A 17,766-nucleotide genomic window follows, 5' to 3' on the forward strand; every position below is an offset into this window, starting at 1 on the left:
TCACTAAAACCAGGAAATATTATATTGGTTTTATTACCCTGTATTTGCATACTAAATTTTCTGGTCTCTGAGTGACTATTGAGAAAATGGCTTTGAGTAGGTATATTTTTATGGTTTTGCAAACTACCAAAGAATAGGAATTATCTTTTCTTTCTAAAGACAAGATCCTCAGCCTGCCTATTAATCTAGAATAATGGATATACATTCAGTAGATGCTTGTTGAATGGACCAATGTGTGAGTGCTTTTCTTAGTGGGTTTCTATGAACCAAGGAAGAGAAGGCAACACATCAGTAAAGAATGAACATGTTTACTTTGAAACAAGGAAGGCAATTTATTGTAGTGAGATTATACTGAAGTTCTGTATATGATCCCCAATGCATATCATGCATATAAAGTTTCCTGCACACTGTTGGAGAAGGCATTGCTGAGCCGCAGAGAAACTCAAAGTGCTATAAATCAGTTAATATTGATGTAATGCATTTGTGCTAATCTACCCAAATTGAGAATGAGATGATTAAAAGAACACATTTCACTATTTTTCATAAATGTTAATGATGGCCTTTTCATTCACTGGAGTTTGTAATGCCTTCGATATAACTCCAAACACTGAAGTCTGTTCTTGCAGTCTGCTCCTTTTTTCTTACCATTGTGGGTAATTATCACAAAGCTGTTTACTGGAGGAACTTCTAACAGAGATTTAAACATTTTCCCTAAATGGAGTTTGTGGAAAATATGAAAAATGGGATGACATTTGAGGCAACAAAGAAAGGAAAAAATTATTTTTGAACACTAATAGTGTTCAAAATACTGCCCCAGGAGGCAGAGAACAGCAGTGCGGTTGACTACAAGTTCACAAATACACACATACTCATGTAGACATCTTTGCACCTAACACCTTGTCTCTAATACATTTTATACACTTGCTACATGTTGCATGAATTTGGGCACACACAGACACTGCCTGAGTCCCATTGCGTGGCTATCCCCTCTAGGGAGGCCTCTATACAACCTTTCTAAAAGAGCTTATTCTCGACTTTTTGGAAAACAGAGTTCAAAGCAGTTCTTTATACAGTTGTGCATTTACAGAGACGCCATAAGCCATGTCATGGTGTCTGGTCTGCCGTCCTAAATGTAGGATTCTTTAGCATACTGGAGTTGGTCAGCCTCAAAGACCGGCTGACTACATTGCCGCACTAGATGGTCCAGCTTAGTCTTCTGTTTTGACTCAGATACAGTTCTTGGCCGGTGCAGGTCAGGTCTCCCTGTGACGGTCACGTGTCCTATTGTTTCTACAGAAACATGTACAGTCTGGCTCTGTCTCCAGCTCTCAGTCCTGGGAGATAGTCTGTGCCTGTCAAGCAGCTCTTGACTGCATGTATTTCTTAAATTCCCTCCGTGATGAAAAGGTCGGAGAGGTTCAGCATCCTGGCTGAGCATTCTGGCCCTCATGCTCCCGACTGTTTGGCCCCTGTAGGCCGAGAGGTCCAATGCCTGGCGCCGAATGGCCTCTTCGTAAGATGGCGGACTACCTGGGCTTCTCTGATCCACTTGTTGGAACACATCCCTGACAGAGAGGGCATAGGATGTGGAGCTAAAGTCTAGAGCAGTTTGGCCCTGGATTTCAGACAAGTTTTCCTGGATGATCCGCCCAGAAAGCTGGCTTTCTTTTTTAAAACCTTTCTTTACTTGGTCTCTGGTAAAGCCTTTGGATTTTACAGACACGCAGCTGGGGGCTTTGGTCAGCACTCTTTTGTGAGAGGCAAAGGAGAATGACATGGAGTGTTTTTTAATTTCTCTGTTGGGCTTACTCTTCTCTGTCTTTGTGAAAGACTGGTGTCTGGTGAAGAAATTTCTTTTGGGACTGGAAGGAGAAGCCACGGGTGAACCATCAGAGGAAGCATCCAGAGAGCCACTGGAGGAGGCTTTGGGCGCTAGTCCCCACAGTAACAGCAAACCCTGAGTCGAGTTCTTCACCTTCAGGTCCTGTGGTCTCTGGGCTTTGCCTTCCACTGCAGGAAACACCTCCTCTGGAAAGGGGTCTTCAGTTTCCTTACTTTCCAAATGAGCCCCTGCCTGGGCCATGGCGACGTCCTCCTCGCTTCGTGTTAGTTTTTGGTGTGTTTTCTGGCTCTCGAGGCTCTCCTGTGAGGATGACGGGCTGGGCTCTGAGTACCTCCTGTCTAGTTCACTCAGGGAGTTTTTCAGCCTGGCAAGAGTGCTGCTGATGGGCTCCGGACTCAACTCCCAAGTGAGCTGGGGGCCTCTGGGCCCCCAGCCGGCAGCCGTCTCCACAGGTACTGGGGGTCGCCTATTTGGGGAGCCAATGGCACCACCGGAGTCCACGTCAGGATCGTTGCTGTCATAAGCTGAGTCATTCTGCAGCGTTGACATGTCTGGGGGAAGTTAAGGGACAGTTGAGTTTCTGGTTCAGTTTCTCTGAGAAATAAACTTTAGTACAATTCCCCCTACTTGTATCAAGTATGGCCCTAGGTAATCTGGTGAAGCTACTGTGGAGCTTGATATGAAATTTGCCACATTAAAATTTTGTTTCTTTCCTAGTTTGAGGTGCAGAGGAGAAGCAGATAAAGGAAATATGAGGGAGAATGAGAAAAGAGAGAAGACATTTCAATGAAAATTTGTTGATCTTAAATTAAAAAATTAATCCTTTGGATGGCTCTTTCATTGGATCCATTCCATTTTAATGGACCCATAGCCCATTATGTGGAAACAACCCTCTAGCTGAAGTTAACTTAGTAAAATTAGAAGGTTTTTGTGATTCTGAAAGAAGCTGAACGAGTGTCAGCTGAGTGAGGAGGCACTGCACGGAAATTTGAGAACAGGTGTCCGTGTGAATGGTGTCCTATGAGTTTGATTTGGTGATTTGTGTAGGTAGGTAGCTGTTGCTTCAAATACCAGATATATTTTACATTACTGGCATGGACTGGCAGACTGGCATGAACTTTCCCCCACAGTCATCATCAATCGAGAGCACATTTTGTACCTGAACTGTCAGTGTGTTCCAGGGAGTCATCAGAAGCAGTACTGGAATGTGCCGGAATGTTCTCCCCAAATATTTCCAAGCAGTTATCGATGAGGAATTCCACCAATGTCTTAACCTGTGAGGAAAAGTAAGCAAGTTGTCAGCCTAAAGCTATCTTTAATTTTTTTAAAGGAAGAGGAGAAATAATGGGGATATGATGGGGGTCAACTGATAGGGAGGTACCAAAATAAGCGTAAGGGATCTTTATGTGTTTGAGAAGAGCATGTGGAAAATTGGTAAAAATCATATACATTAAAGTTATCTTTGAGACACACATTTTTTTTTGAGATTTAAAAAACCCTCTTCCTTTCAAGTAATTTTTATCTAAATAAGGAGTTTCCCAAACTGATAGTTGGACTGATGGCGTGTGATCCACAAGTCCTGTGAGACAAGAGGTTTGTTCTGTTTCATCAAATGCATGAGTCTAAGAGGGAAGAACTATGACAAAAGCATTTTGTATTTCATATTTCACTTGACCTTGAGTCAGAGAAACTTAGAGGCATTTTACACTTGGATCTTCCTTCCTTCCTTCCCTCCTTCCTTCCTCTCCCTCCCTCTCTCTCTCTCTCTCTCTTTTAATAATTTACTTATTTTTGAGAGAGAGAACTTGTTGTGTGCACAGGTGAGTGAGGGAGGGCCAGAGAGAGGGAGAGACAGATTCCCAAGCAGGCTCCACACTGCCAGCACAGAGCCCGACATGGGGCTCGATCCCATGAACTGTGACATCATGACCTGAGCCAAAACCAAGAGTCGGATGCTTAACCAACTGAGCGACCCAGAAGCCTCCTCCATTCCTTTTTATTATCACTTGGTGTTTTCAAACAAACAGTGAGATCAAATTGGGAGTTTGTCAGAAATAGACCAGAACAAACCTTGTTGTTTAAGTCTTTCTGGGCTTCGAATGACAGGTGTTGGTCATTCTCTCGGGTCAGCACGTTGGGTCCAATGCAGATAGCTAGGTTGCTGGCATCCATCTTACTGATCTCTGAGTTCTTGCTGATGAGGTAGAGCACGGAGACCAGGTGTTTGAGCAGCAGGAGGTTGGGCCGGGGGAGCTTATCTGCAACCCTGGAATGAAGTTCAGGGAGGCTGGTTTTAGAGGAGGCTAATGGTCTATCTCCCTTTAGTATCTCAAGTTGAAAGTTTCTGCCTAACCCAGACTTCCTTTAAAATGAAGAAGGTGCATTTTCACAGTAAGATTGTGAAATGTTTATTCAGACACTTCCAGTGGTAACAGACGTGGCATGAAACTGGTTAACCATGAGATCCTAAAGACCTAAGACACTGGTCTTTATAATTAGGAAGGACACCAATAACACAACCCTTTATTATTTGTATTGATCTCAAATTAGGAATCCTTAACTTCTGCAACAAACCCCATAGTTTAATACATTTTGAAAATTGTTTTGTTGAGTAATCATTTAGCCAGGCAGAATGTCTTTCTAGCACTGCAAGACTGGTGTTTTTGGAACACAGTCATTTACTTTTTTTGATCTGTGATCATCACACAAAGATGACCCATTTTTATACCATTCTGAGAAACCTTTATGGAGCATAAATCAGTTTATAAGGGCATGTTCATAAACATGGTCAAGGTAGCACTTAAATGGCAACATCAGTACTGACAATAATTAGATTTATAAAGCCTCATTTTTTCAAAATAAGCAATGGTGACTAAGTAGGGACCATTTTCATTTCTCATAAGAAGTTACTATTTGAAAGAGCTTATGTCTTTAAGGGGAAACTTCTAATAATATTAGGATTTTCAATTTGGGACAGATACTCTTAACGCCTTCAATTCAATAACTATTTCCCTGGAAATATTTAGCCGCCTGGGACAATCATAATAAATAGACTTTCATAGCATTTGGCGAAAGAGCTGATATTTCAAAGTTAGGTGTTTAAGATTGTCTAGTCACTAAGAGGTTACAGTTTCATTTACGAATGTAATTGTTTTTGTTGTCTTTGGAATTTGTTTTTATATAGTTTTCATTTTGATTAATTATACGAATATGAAACATGCTGTGGAATTTTGTGATCAAAACATTCCCTTCCTATGTTCTACTATGCCTTAGGGGATGTTTTTATGGGAGAATTGTTGCCTTGCCTGACACCCATTTATTAGGTTAAGAATACCCCCAAATTCCTACACTTGGCTATTTAGCGTGTTTTCAGGGTTTCACCTAAGATTTTGCCCCATTCCTTCTTGAACAACTTACGTTTTTAGACCCCCCACCTCTTGGGATTTGCGCTTTCCACTCTTTGAAAAAGTGCTTCCTTTCATTTGGCTAAAACCACTTTAAAAGGAGTCTCCAAAGTACCTTGTGATTTTTATTCTGGGAGTAGATAAACAATTCCATTCTGATTCCCTAAACACTTCAATTTTCATGAAACACTCAGAGAATTATGTGAAGAATCAAAAAATGGAGACCATGTGGGCCTGGCCTCTGGCAAGGACTCTGGCAACTTACTGTTTCAGGGCCTCAATTCTGTCCTCCTCATTCTGCCTCTCCAGGGCGTCCATCCAGTCCTCAAACAGGTCACATGAAAGGAGCTTCAGTGGGATACTTCTGAGGAAGTCCTGGAGGATGAAAGGGGATGGTTTGCCCTGTTTATGTTACATTATGTGCTGGCATCTTCATCGTCCCCTTGTCTGGTCTGTCTCAGAGACCCTCTGATCATCTTAACACAGGCTGCGCCCCCTTCCTTCTTGCATTTGAATACTCTAGGGAAATCTCTCTCATCAACTTCCTAACAACGCACACACAGTAAGGCCATCATCTGAGGGGCAGCCAGATTCAGGGGCACAGACTTGGCCATGGGACAGTCTAAGTGCCTTTTCTCATCAGGATTTGGGGAGAATTTAACGTATCGCCTTCTGTTGGAATCTGGGATCATAGAAACAGATGTTTATATAAGAAAATAAAAGGCTTAGCCAAAAAAACTTAAACTCCAGGATCAGTTTACTTTGATTTGTAGGGAGAAGAGCCCATTTCTTATTTTCTGAAAATTAATGTGTCAGAGCCACCTGCAGATGATTTGGCAGCAATGTTGTGAACTCACCTTAAAGACCACAGCCAGAAGGTGCACAGGGAGACTTTTCAGATCCACCACGCCTCCAGAGTTGAGCTCTTCCTTTAGCTCTTTGCGGGCTTTCTCATTGGCCGCTTTCCTGAATATCCCTTCAGTGGAAGGTCCTTTAAGGCACAGAATAGTGAGAATATCCTATAGGAAAGAGGGGTAGGAATAGGAAATGATTACCCTTAGTTTGAATGCATGAAACCATATGCTGCTACTAATACATGAAAAATCTATGTTTAGGTAAGAGAAATAATTAAAATGGTGCATGTGAACAGTAGCGAACTTCACCTGTCCTAGAATATCTTCTCCATAAAAGTTAGTTCTTCATGATACCGAGATGGTGTTAACAAGAGACCTCTAATGCCAGTTTTTCTTTATAGCCCCATTGCTATCAACTGTCTCCCTCAACTCTGCTATTTTTCTAAGAGGAGGCAAATGGTGAAAGCTCTAATTTTTTACATTCTAAAATTATTCCAGGCCTCCCTCCTTTCAAGTCATTTCATATAAACACTGGATTTCTGATCATACACTTTAGACCCCATCTCTGTTGACTTTTCAGAAGGTACACATTTTAAGCATTCTCAACTCCATGAGATCATGAGGATGGAAGGATGGAGGGCAAGTAGAGCTAATTTCTAGAGTGTAAGCAGCCAGGTACTCTCCTGACTGTACTCATAGGTGGAAACACCATTTCCAAAAGTGGAAAAAACTAAATACTGGCCCCAGCAAGATTAGCATGAGAATGATATTTAGAGCTCCCAAGAATCTTTCACATCCAACAAAAACCTGATGTAGGTTACAAGTAAATGCACACTACCTGGATGGGTCTGGGGAGTATGTCGTCCTCACCGCAGATGATTGACAAGGGCTGATCAAATAGTGGCGTTTTCAGTTCTGGTTCTGAAGCCCCAGGAAAATCTGACACAGGAGAAAGCCTTCTCATGAGAAAAGGCCAAGACAGCACCTTTTTTCTCTTCTTAATTTCTACAGCCAGGAAAACAAGGCAAAGAGAAAAATTAAATTTAACTTATTAATAAATAAAGACCCATATAAGACAATGGATATCATCAGCCACTTAATGTCATCTATGGTATGTCATGGGGGGGGGGCAGGAATAATTTTGAAAAAACTGAGAAAGCAAAGGGCGTGAATTTTAATCGAGAAAAATCAACCGAAAAAGCAACCACATTGTCACCAGAGCAACCAGCCCCTAAACATCAACACCAAGGTTCCTCAAAGTCTCCACCTTTCCTGTTTTTACCCTTCACTGGCTGTTTGCTACAAAAAATCAGCAAAACCTAGCCAAGCAGATCACAAACAACCATCTTAATATATTGACCTTAATAACTATGGTGGGCATTTCTGATGTGAAATAGATTATTTTAATTTTCTTCATTGGTGGAAAAAACGAAACTTAGAAGGAGAGGAAGTGACTTGCTTAAGATCTTTTTTTTTTTTTTAAACTGAAGTATAGTTGACAGTAGAATGTTACATTAATTTCAGCCACAATGGGAAACAGTATGGAGTTTCCTCAAAAAATTAAAATAGAGATACCATATGAGCCAGTGATTTTACTGCTAGGTTCTACCCAAAGAAAACAAAAATACTAATTCGAAAAGATCTACGCACCCCTGTGTTTATTGCAGCATTATTTACAACAGCCAAGATATGGAAGCAAACCAAGTGTCCAGTGATAGATGAATGGATAAAGATGTGGTTTATAAATACAGCGGAATATCACCGAGCCATAAAAAAAGAGTGGAACCTTGTTCAGGATCATTTTGAAGACACTTAGCTGGGCTGGCGGGTAAACCTCTGCAGCCACTTAGCCACTAGGGGGAGCTACAACAGGCTGTCTGGAGTCCCCTTTAGGATGTCCCTGGTGGCTGCTTTGGGACAGCGCTGGCACAAATTGCCAGGAAGGCTTGAACCTAGACCTGGCAGTTGGGAACTATCAGTAAAACATTAGCAAGATGTTCTATCTTTGCAAAAGCCTGAAGATGTGTATGCAACGGGTATCGCACCTCGCAAGTTTCCTTCTATCTCTCTTTTCTGTCTCCTTCTTTCTCTTGTTTTCCCCTAAATATAAAAGCTGTATTTTCCAAATGCATTGCCATATGTTTCTACACTGGCAAGTGGAAGAGGATGGCTAGAGAAGGAAGAAAAGGGAAAAGGAACGGTCTCTTTTTCATATGTATGCATGCTGTAATTGTTAAAACAGAAGCGCCTAGGAGATCTGACCCCACGAAAAACCCCTTGAAGAGCTGGGGGGTTGGCTCTAGAGAGGATCTTGTCTGTCAGAGTGCCCTGATGCTCTGGTGAGCTGGAGCCTGCCTGCCATCTAAGTGTTAATGTTCTGCGGTCTTTAAAAGAACATTTATAAAAAAAAATTCCTAGTAAAGTACTGTGGTTTTGCAAACCAAGAACATTTGTTGTTAGCACTTACATAAAAGATCAGTATGTTTTCAAAACTCACCAATTAGCTGGCAAATATTATTTTCACCCTCAGATGATGCCAACAGAGGATGTTCCTTGATATCACCCTAAAAATATATTTGTTTTAGTTAAAAATGACTGAAGAGATCTACCCAGTCTTGCCCCATAAAATACACATACAACATTTTATTCATATTAGGAATTAGTCAATAGAGTCCACTGATTTTTTCTAGCTTCTAGAATCAACAATTGATTATCATCCTATAAGGTACCAATTAATGTATTTAATGTACTGCACGAATGATGTTAATTTTCTACTCTGGTAATTAAATAATCCAAATATTCCATTAAAACACAGTGTTCCACATTCTCACAATGCAGATAAAAAGTGTTTAAAATTGCTTTCTTACCTCTGACTGACATTCAATCAATGTCTCCATGTTATTGGCATTTAGTGTTTTTGCCTAAAAGAGAAAACCAAAATTAGGTAAAGATCTTTTGACTCTGACTTCTGGAAAACCGGAATTAATGAATGTAAGAGGGGGACGTACGGCATTGCAACTGCTTATCAACTTCATTAGAGTCTGTGCTGACTGTCCAGCGATGAATTTCCCTCCGTGTGTCCTTGGCTCTGCCTGTGAGAAATCACGTGAGAAAGAGTGAGGAGGGAGACGCATAATAAGTTGGCCGATTTCAGTGCCAAAACACAAAGTTTGAAACTGTTAGGTAGAAAAGTTTTCATTTAAAGTCTGTGTGTATGTTACTAGATATCTTAGGCTGTTAAGGACAGCACCTGAACACACTTATTTCTATATTATTTAAACCTGATACCTTTACCACGCCACACTTATTCACTTATCCCGTTCCCATCAAGAAATAATCTGACAAATAATTACATAATAATTATATACCCCCTTTTTTTGGCGGGGGGGGTAGAGCTCACTATGTGTCAGGCACTGTATTGCGTGCTCTGCATGGATGATCTCATCTAACCCCCAGGGTCAAAAACTTATTCCCAAGATGCTACTTGTAGTAAACACAAAACAAAGTTAACCTTTCCGGAATTCCCATGCCAAAAAAGTTCAGGCTTCACACTGAAGCCAAGCTTTGCGCGTTCATCGTCTTTGTAACATGACATGTTGTGTGTTTGTGGTACAGCTGTTTTCTATCGGAGGTGCTCTCAGACACCTGCGATTTGCTAGCTAGCTTATTCTCTAGTGATGTGAATTTATGGTACTCACCCTCAGAGGGTCTCCAGCCAGACTTGTCTTATCTCCGGGGGACTGTGAAAAATGGGAGAAACAGCATTTCACTCTGCTCCTACTAATCCACTGGTTGAGAGGGCAAGACTGAATGACCGGCTTCACGTGTCCTGCATTATAAACGAGAGGGGGCGGGCAGGTGGAAATTCAGAATATTACTGAGACCGGAAAGAACATCATGGGTTGTCACACAGACATAGCCAGCCAGACACTGGAGAGCTCTCACTTCCTCATTCCTTTTAGGGCAGCTCTGGTTCTTTTTCTTCTTCTTCCACTTCAAAGTTAAAAAAAAAAAAATCTACAAACTAGTAGGGGTGGAAAAGATGACATATGGCTCTTAGGTGAAGGCTCTGATTAATGTCACAGGTGGGATGTGTGAACAAGAAATTGTGTTATTCTGTAATATACATAATTTTATTTTGTAAAGTGGTGATTTCAGGTGCCCTTATTTTGTATCCTGTTTGGGTGCCGTCTCCCCTCCCACCCACCATCTACTCTGTTCATCAGTTACCACACATTGACTGGCATCCTCTGGGTGCAGGATGTTATTCCTCCCAGAAGCTCCAGACATGCTGCTGCTTTTGAGAAATGGTCGCTACCAGTTTCCTTTGGAGTTAGGTAGAGAGTCCCCTAGAGCCAGCTGCCAAAATATTAACCCCCTTCTCCTTTCCCTAACTCCTGGTCAAAATTGCTAACACCATCTCTAGTCTTGACATGGAAGGAAAACCAAAAATTCCTTTGATCAGATCAATTTCAAATAGAAAGGAGATCGTGAGGGGCACCTGGGTGGCTCAGATAAGCATCCAACTTCGGTTCAGGTCATGATCTCACTGTTCGTGCGTTCGAGCCCCACACCAGGCTGACTGCTATCAGTGCAGAGCCCGCTTTGGATCCTGTGTCTCCCTTTTTCTGCCCCTCCCCTGCTTGCTCTCTCTCTCTCTCTCAAAAATAAATAAACATTTAATTCTTTTCTAAAGAAAAAAAGAAAAGAGATGGTGAACTTCATCTGTGGATCCCTCCTCCTCCTCCCTCCCTCCCTCCTCCTCCTCCTTCTTCTTCATGTGTGGATCCCTCATTCTGGATAAGAGAAAATTTCTGGTCTTTTCTATGGCTAAAAGGCTATGTATGTGACCTATATTACGACATCTTCACACAGTGGAGTGTTCCATAGAACTGAGAATGAAATGCGTGGTCTATAACTATGTCCAACAGTGTGGGCAGGTCTCACAACATAATGTTGAGCTAAAGAAGCCAGACTCAAAAGAGCATATCTTGCATACAAAGCAAAGTCATCTATGTTGTTGGAAGTCAATCTATGCTATTTTACCAGTTTCCCTGGGGTGGGAAGTGACCACTGGGGGCCAGAGAGGGCTCTCTAATGGTCCATCTCTTGATCTGGGTGCTCCTAGTCTTATGTTCACATTTCTGTATGTGTGTTATTCTTCAACAAAAAATTAAAAACTACCTGTGTCTTAATCCATCACCAGAAGGCTTTAATCCCAAGACTTTTTCATATTGACAGCTCCATCGTCTTTACACTAAAGGGAAGTCATGATTAGGCGTTCTTCAGGAAACTGAAGCACAGAGCAGTTAAGATTTGCCCCCTAACTCAGTGTTTCAGTGGGGGGTGTTCAGGCTTCCAGCTGGAGGCTTCCTCTCTGAAAAGTCCCTCAGAGCTGGAACCCCAGAGTTTAGGGCAGTGTCCGTGTGGAGTCTATGTGAACGACTGCCTTTCATCCTTCCTCCGGCCCTTACAAATCTTCAAAATGACTCATTGAATTTTTTTTTTTTAATTTTTTTTCAACGCTTTTATTTATTTTTGGGACAGAGAGAGACAGAGCATGAACGGGGGAGGGGCAGAGAGAGAGGGAGACACAGAATCGGAAACAGGCTCCAGGCTCTGAGCCATCAGCCCAGAGCCCGACGCGGGGCTCGAATTCGCGGACCACGAGATTGTGACCTGGCTGAAGTCCGGCGCTTAACCGACTGCGCCACCCAGGCGCCCCAACTCATTGAATTTTTTAAACTTTTTTAAGTTTGAGAGAGAGGGAGGGGGACAAGAGCAAGAGGAAGAGAGAGAGAAATCCTAAGCGGGCTCTGCACTGTCAGCTCAGCCTGACGCGGGGCTCAGTCTCAAGACCCATGAGATCATGACCTGAGCCGGAATCAAGAGTCTGTATCTTAACCCAATAAGCCACGCAGGTGCCCTCACTCATTGACTTTTTTATTATCAAAAAGTGCATATATGCTGTACCTCGCCCAGAGACAGGCACGTAGTAGGTGTTCAGTAAATAGCTTCTGAAAAAAAAATTAACTTATAAAATAGTCATTCTTTATGCTAATATGTATTTCATGAACTTTTTTCATTTGACATACTTTTTGGGAGTTTCTAAGAAATCTAATGCTTGCACAGCTCTAACAACCTAATGCATCAATCCTCAATCTATATATTTCAAATGAAGACCATATTTTTTTCTTTGATTATGCACTATACCCCACAATACACATTCTATTAGTGGTTTAAAAACTGTTTTTTGTTTGTTTGTTTGTTTATGTTTTTGGTGTGGAATTCTATATTTAAAGGAAGATGAACCTAGAATCCTGATATATAAAATGTAAAAAAAAAAAAATTGAGTATGTGTCTCTAGTGGGAGAAGGGTGGGGAAGTCATGGGCTCGTCCATTTTACCTCTTTTTCTGATGAGCCCAAGCTGGGGGGTGTTTAGGAGACTCAAAAACTCATAGGTTTGGTCTATCTCAGTGGTTCTCAACATGTGTTCAGGGAGTCCTGAGGGTACTTGAGACCCTTTCAGGAGGGTCCATGAAATCAAAACTTTTATAACAATATTTGCCTTTTTGACTCTATTGTCTCAAGAGCAGACAGTGGAGTTTTTCAGAGGCTACATGATATGGGATGTTACGATATGATGGGAATGCAAGCTTGTGTATTCTTATGTTTAAAATTTTTCTCAGCTTTAATTTTTCCTAAGGTACATATTGGTAAATACAGCTTACATAAATTAAATCTCTAGACTCGGCAATAATTCTGTAAAGGGTTCCTGAGACTACAGAGTTTGCGGACTGCTAGTCTACGTTGTATCTGTGCATGTGAGAAAGTTCCGGATATTTGTAGTGCATCATTACCTGTCCTCATCACCCTCACAGCCACAGCCATTTTCAATGAAAATTATTTTTAAGCTGTGTCGTCTGACAGCCAATCACTCTACATCCCATTTTGTTTATTAATGGTTTTCACAAGAGTGATGAAAGGATTCTGTCCTGCTGCTTTAAATTCTATGCCTGCAGCGACCCCGGGGGTCCTCACTGCCTTTCCTCCACATCTGAGTCTCAGTGCCTCTAATGACACAAATGTGCCTCATTATAAGCCATCAAAATATGGCAATGGAGAAAAATGAGAAAGTTAGTTGGACCTAAGTGCCATTTCCCTTTGGATATGTAATCCCAAAACTTTTTGAAGTAAAAAAAAAAATCTTTATTCAACTTTTAATATCACCAGTGGGCACTAACAAACATTTTTTTTTTCTTTTTTTTAAATTTTTTTTTTCAACGTTTATTTATTTTTGGGACAGAGAGAGACAGAGCATGAACGGGGGAGGGGCAGAGAGAGAGGGAGACACAGAATCGGAAACAGGCTCCAGGCTCCGAGCCATCAGCCCCGAGCCCGACGCGGGGCTCGAACTCACGGACCGCGAGATCGTGACCTGGCTGAAGTCGGACGCTTAACCGACTGCGCCACCCAGGCGTCCCCAAACATTTTTTTAAAGTGATCTTTACACCCAGTGTGGGGCTCGAACTCAGAACCCCAAGATCAAGAGTCGCATGTTCCACTGACTGAACCAGCCAAGCATCCCCCCTAAAACTTTTTGATTTTTAAAAAATATTTATTTTTATTTATAAAATAAATTTATTTATAAATTTATTTTATAAATTTATAATTTATAAATAAATTATTTATTTAAATATTTATTTATTTATAAATTTATTATTTATTTATAAATAAAAATTTATTTATTTGAATAATTTATTTATAAATAAAAATTTATTTATTTGAATAATTTATTTATTTAAAGATTTATTTAATAAATAAATAAATTATTTATTTATAAATTTATTTATTTATAAATTTATTTATAAATGTAAATATAAATATTTATTTATATTTCTCTTTATATTGAGAGATAAAGAGACACCATAAGCTTGGGAGGGGCAGAGAGAGAAGGAAACACAGAATCTGAAGCAGACTCCAGGCTCTGAGCTGTCAGCACAGAGCCCAATGCAGGGCTTGAACTCAAAAACTGTGAGATCATGACCTGAGCCAAAGTCAGAGTCTTAACTGACTGAGTCACCCAGGTGCCCCAAACATTTCGAGTTCTTAAGTGAGATTTGATTGTTGCTGGGGTTATATATTTCTTATTATATAGATAATCATGTTTTTTAATTTACTACGAGGGGTGCCTGGGTGGCTCAGTTGGTTAAGCATCCGACTTTGGCTTAGGTCATGATTTCGTGGTATTGAGTTCGAGTCTGGCATCGGGCTCTGTGCTGACAGCTCAGAGCTTGGATCCTGCTTCAGATTCTGTGACTTCCTCTCTCTCTGCCCCTCTCCTGCTCATGTTCTTCATGCTCTGTCTCTGTCTCTCAAAAAATAAATAGATGTTTAAAAACAAATTTAAAACATTTACTATGAGGTGCACTAAGAAATAGACTTATATAAACATGTTTATTCTGGTAACAACTCTTTTGGAAAGAGGAATAACAGTTAACTTTATATGTTTGTTAATGATATTGTGGTGACTTCGGACATTTTTTAAGGAAGAAATAATTAAAATGCAAATGCTATAAATTATATTGGATGCAAAATTTCCTGTAATCTAGTTTAATTTTCTTCTTCCTCTCTCTTCCTCCTCCTCCTCCTTTTTCCTTTTCTTATCGTGAGACTGAATTATGGGACTAGAAATGGACATTTGTTGACATTGAATTTCAGGGCTGAATAAGTTGTTTTTTTGTTTTTTTTTTTTTACTGTTTATTTATTTTTGAGAGTGAGAGAGACAGAGTGTGAGTCAGGGAGGGGCAGAGAGAGAGGGAGACACAGAATCTGAAGCAGGCTCCAGGCTCCGAGCTGTCAGCACAGAGCCCGATGTGGGGCTCCAACCCACAGAGTAGGAGATCATGACCTGAGCCAAAGTCGGAGGCTTAACCGACTGACCCACCCAGGCGCCCCAAGGGCTGAATAGGTTTTAAGTGAGCAACTGAGTTAATGTCCTATCCCTGTTCTGATGTTTTCATCTCTGCAGCGTCCTGCCAAATTGTCTCTTTTAAGTTGTTCTGGAAGTCCTTCTGTGCTGAGGGCGTCGCCATGTCAAGTAAACCCTTCCCTAATCCAGCAGAAGGCTTCTGGTTTTGTCAAAGGGGAGCCTTCCTGCCAAAAACTCTCATCTTAAATCCCATCCTATTAAATCCCATCCTATTCTGGGAGATAAAGCTTTCAGCTTCCTCCAGTCAGCCCCTGTGAATACCCGCACCCCAAACAAGAACACCCATACAGAAGCACCAAGAACACCTCCCTCTGGGGTCCCCCATCAACAATCTAGCCTAGAAGAAGAGCCAAAGATTCCTGCTTTAGAAAACGCCAGGACCCTGACTTACTCATTTCTATTGCCCTGTTTGCTGCTAACTTCTGATCCCAGATAGCTTGGTACCTCTGTTTTAAAGAAAATGACTTCCAGGGCACCTGGGTGGCTCAATTGGTTAAGCAGCCGACTTCAGCTTAGGTCATGATCTCTCGGTCAGTGAGTTCCAGCCCTGCATCGGGCTCTGTGTTGACAGCTCAGAGCCTGGAGCCTGCTTTGGATTCTGTGTCTCCCTCTCTCTCTGACCCTCCCCCGTTCATGCTCTGTCTCTCTCTCTGTCTCAAAAATAAATAAATATTAAAAAAATTTTTTTAAATAAAAAAAAAAAAGGAAATGACTTCTATGCCTTCATCATCCCCGTAGGAAATGTTCTTTTAATTTTTTTTTAATGTTTCTTTATTTTTGAGAGACAGAGTGTGAGCAGGGGAAGGGCAGAGAGAGAGGGAGACACAGAATCTGAAGCAAGCTCCAGGCTCTGAGCTGTCTGTCAGCACAGACCCCAACGTGGGACTTGAACCCACAAACCATGAAATCATGATCTGAGCCGAAGTTGGATGCTCAATGAACTGAGCCACCCAGGCATCCCAGGAAATATTCTTTTAAACATCGCCTTGGTTTTTGGCATCCATCATTAGCTCTGCATTTTTGGGTGTGAGATTTACTTATTTAACACCTACTATGTGCCATATACTGTGTGGTATTTTCAAATAACTTATCTCACATAATTACTGAAACAGCACTCTGAATGTGTCATTCTCCGAGGCTTACAGACAAGATAACCAGGGCTCCACAGTTCAGCTGGCTTTCCCAAGATCACCCCACTGGGTTTGAACCTTGGTCTTTCCATCATTTATCTCAAGGAATATCCTTGAAGGGATTCATTTATAAATGGAAACAAAATGTCTAGATCTATTATATCAATTTATGCCAGATGAGTCCTGGTGAATCCTTCTAGGGAACTCTTATCTAACAGAGAGAGTCAGATTTAGGGCATTGTCCTGAAACTTCAAATCTCCTTCTGTCAGTTTCATTAATAATCATAAATAGAACGCAATTTACATCTTAAAAAAATACGTAGCACCCAAGGTTCAGTGACGTGCAGAAACTGTTACAACAACAGATTAGAATTTTCCACTTGTCTGTAATTCTTCCATCGACCTACTATGCCGCCCCACTTTGGAGAGGAAGGGAGGTACCAAGCTATCTGGGATCAGAAGTTAACAGCAAACAGGGCATAGAAACGAGTAAAGTCAGGGCCCTGGTGTTTTCTAAAGCAGGAATCTTTGGCTCTTCTTCTAGGCTAGATTGTTGATGGGGGAGCCCAGAGGGAGGTGTTCTTGGTGCTTCTGGGAGATTGTTGACAGTTACCATCTGATTCACAGGTACGTTTGTGACTGATGGGTAGTCACCATGAGCATCTGGCGCTGGTGACTGATGGAGGAGAGTTGTTCCCTTATGGTTAGTGCTTGCCTGTCAGGCATATGGTCTCCACTGTGGAGACAGAGTGGGAGGGGCAGGTCCTGCACCACTGCTTTAAGAATCGCAAAGTTTGATGGCAGTTTTCTGAGCAATAGTAGAAACGTTTGTAAGTACAGTGTGAAATTTGGGGGCAGATGGAAGCATCTGTTTCACTCTCTCCATTGTCTTGTCTGTTAAAGTTTCCTTAGAAAAGCAAGCTCTTATCCTGTGTGACAAGAGTTTTTGGAACATTAAAAAAAAAACATTTATTTATTTTTGAGGTGGGGGCAGAGAGAGAGGGGGACAGAGGATCTGTAGGGCTCAAACTCACAAACTGTGAGATCATGACCTGAGCTGCAGACACTTGACTGACTGAGCCACCTGGGCATCCCTTAAGTGGCCTTTGCTAGCCAGCAGATCTGGATAAGATGAAGGGTCAGGTTGAAGAAACACACCTGTAAAGCTGCTTCTCATGCCAGGACTTTTATTAACTCCTGATAAAAATAGATGTTTCTCCAAGAACTGGCTTTGTTTTAACTGTGGTGACTGTCTAGACAGTAAATCCTGTGATAGGGACTGTGATTTCTACACTGAGTGTGTTCAGCTACTACCTCAGTCCTGACCGCCGTGTGTGTGGTGTTACCCAGCTTGCCTATGGGACACCAACTCGAGAACCAGTCTCTTCATTCCAAGATTCACTTTTCCCTTCTCCCCCTTGGACTGCCAGTGACCAGAGCCCCACATTCCTTAAGTAGAGCGTTATCAACCCTTTCCTACAGAGAGGATTGTTTTCCCAAAGAGGTCGCAGTTTCCTAGAGGACTTTCTATATCAGCCCA

General features: G+C 41.5%; 1 protein-coding gene across 1 annotated transcript; it reads right to left on the minus strand.

Moving 5' to 3' along the window:
- Positions 1 to 292: 292 nt before the first annotated feature.
- LOC115514578 (T cell activation RhoGTPase activating protein) lies at positions 293 to 9,945 on the minus strand. Its single transcript, XM_030316701.1, has 10 exons — positions 9,800 to 9,945; positions 9,110 to 9,193; positions 8,969 to 9,022; positions 8,599 to 8,665; positions 6,940 to 7,106; positions 6,105 to 6,266; positions 5,513 to 5,622; positions 3,914 to 4,109; positions 3,003 to 3,117; positions 293 to 2,394 (listed from the first exon to the last, which is right to left on the minus strand). The coding sequence occupies exons 2-10, from the start codon at positions 9,134 to 9,136 to the stop codon at positions 1,127 to 1,129; spliced, it is 2,166 nt and encodes a 721-aa protein (XP_030172561.1). The 5' UTR covers positions 9,137 to 9,193; positions 9,800 to 9,945; the 3' UTR covers positions 293 to 1,126.
- Between the last annotated feature and the right edge of the window lie 7,821 nt (positions 9,946 to 17,766).

Source organism: Lynx canadensis, chromosome B2 (genome assembly GCF_007474595.2).
Source record: "Lynx canadensis isolate LIC74 chromosome B2, mLynCan4.pri.v2, whole genome shotgun sequence".
Lineage (NCBI taxonomy): Eukaryota > Metazoa > Chordata > Mammalia > Carnivora > Felidae > Lynx > Lynx canadensis.